The sequence below is a fragment of the Parasteatoda tepidariorum genome, chromosome 7 (genome assembly GCF_043381705.1).
Source record: "Parasteatoda tepidariorum isolate YZ-2023 chromosome 7, CAS_Ptep_4.0, whole genome shotgun sequence".
Taxonomy (NCBI): Eukaryota; Metazoa; Arthropoda; class Arachnida; order Araneae; family Theridiidae; genus Parasteatoda; species Parasteatoda tepidariorum.
Window position 1 is genome coordinate 18,980,345 of NC_092210.1, and position 9,391 is coordinate 18,989,735.

At 29.8% G+C, this 9,391-nt stretch overlaps 1 protein-coding gene and 1 long non-coding RNA gene across 2 annotated transcripts in view; one reads left to right on the forward strand and one right to left on the reverse strand.

Moving 5' to 3' along the window:
* LOC122270402 (uncharacterized) overlaps nucleotides 1–9,391 on the forward strand; it is a 201,760-nt gene that overhangs the window by 26,526 nt on the left and 165,843 nt on the right. The gene's annotated exons all lie outside the window — the stretch shown is intronic.
* LOC107436764 (follistatin) overlaps nucleotides 1–9,391 on the reverse strand; it is a 90,183-nt gene that overhangs the window by 17,847 nt on the left and 62,945 nt on the right. The window contains exon 3 of the mRNA XM_016048570.3: nucleotides 1,643–1,861. Within this exon, the coding sequence (XP_015904056.1) occupies nucleotides 1,643–1,861 (219 nt within the window). The remainder of the gene's footprint in view (nucleotides 1–1,642; nucleotides 1,862–9,391) is intronic.

The window sequence follows — 9,391 nt, forward strand, 5'->3', positions numbered from 1 at the left end:
TGTAAACAGCTTATTTCGTTGAGTATTTCGAGTTATGAGTTCATTCACATCTGTTTCAGCTATTATTTTTCAGGCTATTTTAAAACATTGCCTGGAATCTTTAATCATGAAATTAAAAAAAATAGTTTTTGAAAAAATGAATGCTATGGGTTTCAAAAAAAATTTTTTTTGTCAATTCAAAAAGAAAATCATTCTTGAAAAACAATCTGCTAGAAATACTATAGGTTGATGATAAAAAGGAAACTTAAGAATATCAATTTTTTTACAATATTCGCTTTATAATTAATTTTATGTTACATTAATTTAATTCCAAAACCGAACGACTTGAATGTTGTTCAAAAAGAAAAAAAAATTACTAAATTAAATTTATTAAATAATTATATAATAAAACACGTTTAACGTATTGTAAGTAATATAACACTTTAATATAACATTGATGGAAAAAATTTGGATTTAAAATAATGCAAAAGAAATTCGTAAGAGAATGGCAATTACATGAAATTAAAAACTTAATTTCTGTTTGAAAATGGTAAAGGTCAGTTGGACTATAAAACATACTTAACTTTAAATTTTTAAACGTAAATTTAATTTTTTAAGGAGTTAAACACTTAGATTTCTCCATTTTTTTAAGATAATGAAACTGTATTGTGCTCAAAAAAGTAACCACTTTAATGATCCTAATGATTGAAATTAAACGTACTTAGATGCTTGATTCGACGGTCTAGAAAAATAGGCTAAAATATTTCTGCAGGTGATACTTTAAGTAAACAAATCACATACAAAAACGTATTTTTTTCTGAATATACATGTCTTTTGTGCGGCTGGTCACAATTAATTCTTGAGTCTCCCTCAAAATATGGACAGTAGTCGCTTTGCTCACATTGCGGCTACCATATATATATATATATATATATATAAAGTTCAAAATGAAGAAAAAAGAAGAAAATTTTTTTTAAAAATCCGGAAAATAAAATATATAATTTTTTCATCAGCCCACACGATTATATCCGCAAAAAAGAGTGCTATCTGATATTGTATCAATATAGCCAAAGCAAAATATATCTTTATTTTTCTCTTCCCCCCTTTTTTCATATGTCTGTAATTTTCCTTTGTTTTATCTTCATTTTTAACTTATCTTATGAGTTCTGTTTACTTGCAGCCTATGCGCAATAATTAAAACAATCAAAACAATTTATGTAAGTTCATTTAAATTCGCTACTCGCTTTATAGATTTCATTTCATGTTTTATTCTGTTTTTTCTTTAAATTTTATTTTCTGTTTTTACGTTGTTATTACGTGATATTTATTTGTTGTAATTTTTTTGAAAAACTTATTTTGAGTGCTCCTCACACTATTGTATTGATATATTTTGCTTTGGCTATATTGATACAATATTAGAAAGCATTCCTTTTTGCGGATATAATCATGTGAGCTGATAAGAAGATTATATCTTTCATTTTCCGGAATATATTTCTTTTCCGCTTTCTTGTTATAGTTATTTTTCTTTCCCCCCCTTTTTTCATTGTTCTGTAGTTTTTCCAGACTTTCTCTACGTTTTGAACTTATATATATGTCCGTCGAAGTTGATCTGGCGCCACAACTGTAAGAAAATGAAGTTAGGGGAACATTAAAGCACACTTACTTTGGCACTTTCCGAAATACTCAATAGTAAGCTGCTTATTTTTCCTACACTGTCGTTTCAAAAGTCTGCAAATGTGTTTATAAGTGCGGCCATCAGAACCGCACACTTCACCCATCTGTCGCTTCTTTCGAGAACAAGTCGGAGAACAGACACAAGCAGGTCTCTGTCTGCGTAATATACACCTCATACCCTTTCCACACTTCACACCTTCACAAGAAACTAGAAATGGAACATATAATATAAACTATTAGTCTTCAAGAAAATAAATGCATAAAACAGTACATCAGTGGCCCGAAAATGAAACATAATTTTTAAAAAAAACAATTAAAGAAAATCTGGAAGAGATAAAAATGTACGGTTACTGCATCCGTTAAAGGAAACCAAGTCTATTTATTTTCCCCAAGTTTTAAATCACTTGCAAATTTCGACAACAAAAGGCGATGCTAACTGCGATAGAAGATTGATGTTTTCAAAATTACAATTGTTTACATCACCCACGTGGCTCAATCTTATAAGATAATTTTATTTTAGATCCGTCGGTGAACAGCCGACCCAATTTTAGGTTTACGACTATCGATGATCAACTCTATAGCCTTGTAATTTTGAACCCACTCTGGAAGACAAGGGAACTCCTGGATCAAGTATTGGGAGAAATTTTGTTTGCCTTCGTAGATAACTTTTTGATGGAACTAAGCCGCATTTGCGTTACATGGAGAGGGAAACCACCAAAACCTTCCAGGGTTAACCTGACGGTAAGGGGACTGTAACCCACTATCCGTCTACCACTTAGGATATTTTACGTCATCGCTGTGGTGGGTGCGATCGGGGGGCGGAATTCGAATCGGCCATCTATCGCTGGGATCGAACATTCGATAATTCGAGATAATTAAGAAAATCCCCAGCAAATATTCTGGTTGGAGTGATCTGACACGCATCACCACATATTATTTTGTATTTTTTCTATTCATCAGCTCAATCAGTTAATGAACTTTGTAACTAACTCAAAAACTTGCTTAGAATAAATAAACTGGTTTCCTAAGAAGAACACAGAGAGGCATTCGCTATCATAAATTATCGGTATTTTTTAAAAGCTTAATTGCTCAATCATTTTTAGCTGTCTTGATAATTATTATTATTTTTGAATTCATACAAAATATCTTCTATTCGATTCAAATAAATAGCGAAAATGATATAAAGGATCGAAGACACGTTTTGTTTTAGTGCCATTCCATCTATTTTGCTTCGTATCACTCTTTTCTTTTTGTGGCATTTATCGTTTATTGTATTTTGCACGATTACTTACTTATTTTAAGTTTCTTCTATGCATTACACGTATTATACGCATTACAGAAAAAATCAGATGCTGTTTTATTAATCTATTCAGTAATTTAATTTAATATAGCACATTATAACAATCTACTGAAAATAATAGGATACGCGTAAGAATACATAAACACATAGAAAAGGAAGAATTATTTTCTACTTTTTGAAAGATAAGAAATAAAGTTCCCAGGAAATCAATTAAATAAAAGCTGAAAGCATAGAAATCATTTCCACTTTCTCAACTTGAGTTATATATAAAACGAAACTTTCTTAAAATGCTATAGAAAATTCTTCTAGTAGTGGCTGAAATGAAATCATAAATCTATAATTTTTTGAAAAAACTCCGCACAATTTATGAAACTTTCAAACACCGCAGATAAGAAATAAAAAAACTAAAATCAATCGCGTAAGAGTTATTCTAAATTAGCCATATATAAGTAAAGTACTCAAAATATAAAAGAGCAAATGAAACAGAAATCCTATTTTCGAAAAATTTTAGAATTGGCGAATGCCATCATTAGAGTAAAAGAGGTGAAAAACTTGTGTCCAAAGTAAAATATTCAGAAATTATTGATTTTATTTCATTGTATGTTTCGTTCATTTCAATCCACTCATAAGTAACTAAATAAAATAAAAATATTCGATAATTCAATTGAATGCATTCAATTTTAAAATAGTTTCGTAAAATCAGATTGCAAGTATTGAAATAATAGTTAATAAGCGGGAAAAATATTACTTCTTTTTAAATGAAATAAACCATTTTCAAATGCATTTGAATAATATCGGAACTAGATAACGGACGTTGAACCAAACTTACTTAAACAATTGTTATGTCCAAATTATTAAAACTATCTTAGAATAAATCTGATTAGAGTTATATCGGGCATAAATTGAAATACTAAAACATTATAAAAGGTTTTTTTGTGGTTCATTAGTTGTTTAGAAGTTTATTAAGTTGAGTTTAATGGTTTTACTGGATAGAAATATTTTTTTCTCGAAGCAAATAATGCTTTTTTTTTTACTAATAATACTCTATTATTGAGATAGGGAACAAATTCTTGTCGTTTTTAAAAAAAAATTTAAAGTTCATTTTTTATTAAAATTTAACAACTAATTTATCCATATTCTATTCCTTCTTATTAGTTATAATTTCCTCCAAACATTCCAAACTATTTTTTCAAAACTTGATTTTCGGGCAAAAGTTGGTTTATGAGTTCTTCATCGAACTCATTTCCATTTTTAAAATTGACATACCAATCACGAGCGGTTCGTTCAATTATGGCACACTCACTATACACAACACAAATGTCACGAGCAACTTTTGTTGTCATAGAACCTATATTAGAATAGGTTGTTTTTCGAAGGCTTCGTCGTTTGATGAAATTATGCTTTTTTTCGAATAATATGCTATTTTTAAACTTTAAGTTTGCAACAGTTACTTGCAACGGTTAGGTCAAGTTTTCTCTTAAAAGCTAGCTTATTCTGAAAATGGTGCAAAACGTCAATATAAAGAAAGCCACAATTTTGAGGAAATGAAAAGCGTTTGTGGTCTAATTTTTGAATATTTAAAAACATTATTTTAGTTAAATTTTGAATATATAATGCGGCATTATCTGGGCTCATAAAAATTTGCACAAACTGAGAATAAGGCAGTGTTTTTGATAATTTTCTTCTAGGTGGAAAAATGTAACCGAATTGGCGATTTTTAAAAAAAAAGTTTAATAACTTCTAAAATATTCAAGTTATTCATCCGTTCTTAACAGCAAGATGATATACATAGTACTCCGCCTTGAGTACTGAGAATAGATTTATAAAAAATTGGTTGGTCAGATAACTAATATGGCCGACCCATAGGTATGGTCTAGAGTTATTTTTGGTGCATCTTTATCAGCTGAAAATAAATTAAATAAGCAATGTTTTTTTTTTTTTGAAAACTGAAAATAACTGCTTAAACCTTAAAAATGGCTATCAGGGAAACATATTTCTTTATTAACAAATTTAGTATCTTTGATTTGAAATAACTACTACTAATGAAATACTAATGTAATTTGTTATAAGTGTAACAGTCATTAATAACTGTTACAAACTCACAGCAGTTATTAAAATAGCATATTATTTGCAAAAAAAAAGCGTTAATTCATGTGAGGATAGAAGATTCAAAAAACAGCCTTCATATTGACGTTTTACACCATTTTCAGAATTAGCATAGAGGGCGCTGATTAAGGTAAGGTAAGCTAAACTAGATCTAAAGAATGATAAATAGGTATCTATCGCTAACTCACAGCAGTTAGGAAAATATCATATTATTCGAAAAACAGGCTTAAATATTAGGGCAAAGCGTATGAAATATTTTATGTACACACTCTGAAATTTTACCCAGGCATGTAGTTCTTTTTTTCTACAGATACTCTCATGAATTAACGGCACATTATAGGATACTTTTATTGTTCATACACGGGTCTTACACATTACATCGAGTTTTTGTTTTCGTTCGTAAATCATACTATTTTAATATGAATCATCTTTTTTTACGGATGTTCCATATTAAAATAACTGTCTAAAAATAAATGTAATATCCGTTGAGCACGTGATGGAATTAATTTTCGAAGACATGTGTGTTAATCCACCGCAATGATGCTAAAATGTAAGACTGCTTAATATTTATGAGTTGTAATATTTATTTATTCAGAAATTCTACATCTGAAATATCATTAAAAGCACATTGGTATGCATTAGTTATTCATAAATAAATACTATTAGATGAAAAGCGTATGTTGTAACATTTAAGGTCTAGTTATAAATAAAACGTACGTTGTTAGGAACGATGGCCTTGAATTTGACTTAAATAAATAATTCATCGTTGCTTTTAGTATACAGCGTTTTAAAGGAAGATATTTAGTTCAAAAATGTGATAAGTATAGCATGTAGGTTTGAGTGAGTTAAATAATGTAGCTTTTTGTGAAAGGAGGTTTTTTTTAACGTTGTACAACAACGTTTTTTCAACCTTTTTCGTCACTGTGCATAGAAAGGGCGGCTTCAGCCTCACTAGTATAATGCTTTTAAAAATTAATTTTTTATAGCAAGCTCTAACCCTTGTTAACTTCGATCCCCAACCCCTATAACAACAGTGCTAAAATATCCTCAGTGGTAGACGGATCACCGGTTAGAGTACCTTTGCCGTCAGGCTAACCTTGGAAGGTTTTCGTAGTCTTTCTCTCCATGTAACGCAAATGCTGGTTAGTTCCATCAAAAAGTCCTCCACGAAGGCAAAATTTCGCCCAATGCTTGATCCAGAGGTTCCTTTGTCTTCTGGATTGGGTTCAAAATTACAATACGGAGTTGAACATTAGAAGTCTTAAACCCAAAAGTTGAGTCGGCTGTTCAACGACGGTTATAATTTTAAAAAAACTATGACAGCTTTGCAGTAATTTTTGTGAAATGAGTTTTATTAAAAAAAAATCCATTCAAAGTACAGTGTGCAAAAAATGAACCATCCTGAATAGCTTTTGATCTAAGGGTCGGATCTTCACATTCTAAGACTCACATCTGAAAAATACGACTTATTTAAAATACTATTAGATTCTGTACCTTTTATTTCCTTCTATTCTTACATATAACGCATCAACGTTCACCTGTTTATTTATTTAGTTTTTTTGTAATTAATTCAACTTGGAAGATATTAGCTAGCAATTTTAGAATGAAATTAACAAGCCTTCAAGTTCATTAAAGAGAAGACTTTCGAGTTTGCTCTAAAAGCAACGGGACTCTAATTTACATGGTGCTCTGAGACAGTGGTTCCGAGAAGGTGTTAAGAGTTCCGTAAAAGGGGTTCCGAAAGTTAAGATTTTTTTTTTAAAATCAGGAAGTAACTATATCCACTCAAAGACCCTTGATTTCGGTTTTTTATACGAATTTATGAAAAATTTCAATGAAAGAAATAACAAAATTAAATTTAATAAAATTTCTGTAACAATATATACTAAATAAACTATGAGAAGAATATTCATTTATAAAATTCAATAAATATTTTTAATCGAGCTTTTTAATTTCAAATCGATTCTAATCGATTTTTTCAAGCGAAATAACTGAAGTTAAGAATAAAGCATTACGTTTTTCCGATAATTATTTTCTGTAAGAAAGTTTATAACAGATATTTTTAAAACCATAATTCAGCTTATTTTATACAGTATCAGCGTATGTATGCACCAAGAGCAGATTCATGATTTAAAATATTTTTTTTCTTCACATGAAATACTTTCAAAATAATAGGAAGTCTTTATTTTCTTTTTTCGTTAGTATATTCACAGCTGCTAATTTTTCTTTTTTTTTTTAGAGTCGGGGGTTCCAACAAAAAAGGTCGCTCTGTTAGGGTTCCACACCCGAATAAATTTGGGAAGAAGAATTTTAAGAAATGTAAAGATTACTGCCTCTTTTTCTAAGTCAATCTACATGATGACATAGGAAACAAGGTTTCTAAATTTTTATGAATACTAGAAATACATTTTAAAAAATGGAACTTTAAAAATTATTTTTAAAAGAATTTCGATTACCTCTAGCAAAGGCCCCTGGGTTAACATTTTATTTTGCAATAATTGTTGCTTTCTCTTTTAAGACCGAAGCTATAAATAGGGCAGAAAATTCAATTTTTACTTAGAAATACGTAGTGTTAAATAAAATAAAAATATGAATGCGGTAAAAAAAATTTTAAAAATTACAGTTCATTAAACTTACTTATTTTTCTTCGGCTATTTTTAATTATACTATAAAACGATGAAAATATTAATTTTTATCATTTTTCACGCATTGTAAGATATTTTTATCGTAAGATAATTTTATCTTCTCATTTTATTTTAATAAAAAAATCAATTACAAAATACTTATGTGCCGTAATATTATTCAAAAAGTTATTTGAATCTTATGTCTTAATTTTTTTAATAAATTTCGTACATGTATTTTATATTCGTATAATAATCGTAAGTAAACATATCAAAAAGTAAACCAAATAATATCACATTTATATGCCATAATATTATCCAAAAGGTTATTTGAATTTTATTTTATTTTGCTAATTTTTATTTATTTGTCATCTTTATTTTATTTTTGAAGAGGTCTGAAGTGCATTTGCATTTAACTCAACTGAAAATTCTGCTCTAAAGGACTGAGATAGATTCCATGCGAGTAAAAATCCGATCATGGGGACAAAAGTTATTCATGTTTTCGTGTTTTTTTTATCTTTTGCATACCACTCTCTAGTTTATAGATACGCCGTCTAGAGTCGTGGCTCAGGGTATAGAGCTCTCGCTTCCCAATGAGATGGCCCGGGTTCGATCCCCTCGATGGCTGTTCGATGTGAATTCTTCATCCGGCGTGCACAGACCACAGTGCTGACGGAAAATACCCTCAGTGGTTGACGGATCATGAGTTACAGTACCCTTGCCGTCGGGCTAAACGGGAGAGGTTTTCGTGGTTTTCCTCCCCGTGTAACGCAAAGTTAGTTCCATCGAAAAACCCGCCACGAAGGCAAATTTCTCCCAATACTTGATCCAGAAGTTCTCTTGTCTTCTGGATTGGGTTTAAAATTACAGGGCTAAGGAGTTGAAGATTAATAGTCGCAAACCGAAAAAATTGGGTCGGCTGTTCAACGTCGGTTATAAAATAAAATAAAATAAAATAAAATAAAATAAAATAAAATACGCCGTCTAAACACAAAAGATTTATTTTCAAACAGTTAATAAACCGATCATTTATCCAAAAGTGCGCAAACAATAGGCTGCGCAGAAAATTTTGACCTTGTTTACACTTTCAACGAAAATTTATTTTCTTCTTTTCTTAACCGTCGAGACAGTTAGTAAATATTCTTGGACAAATATACAATCCGAAATGTTATGTCTGGTAAATATCTATGCACAGTTCAGCGATCTGAATATTTTTTTTCCTTCAAAACATGACCTTATTTAAATATTTACATCTCTTTTTTTATTTATTATTATTAAAATTCTTTGCTGAATTCTAACAACTGTTTAACATTTTTAATAAGTCAAAAAGCGCATGAAATGTTTTCTATCTAAAAAAAAAAATCTCATACCTGAGTATGGGCGAGATTATTAATATCTGACTTCGTTGAGTACGTAAAGTATTGTAGAACCGTTTCACTTACCTCTTTCAAGGCTAGTTTCTTTTACGAACACTGATTATTTTTCTCTTCTATCAACCGTGTATTCTTTGTTTACTTTTGAACATATATGGAAGTACTTTTACTTTCGTTACTTGTACCGCCGGTACAAGTAAAAAGTACGTACTTTTACTTGTACTTCGTTACTTTTTAAATTTAGTACTTTTACTTGTACTTTCGTTACTTTTTTAGGGAAAAAGTACAAGTATTTGTAACGGAAATGTCGAATGAAATCGTTACTTTTTTCTAAAACT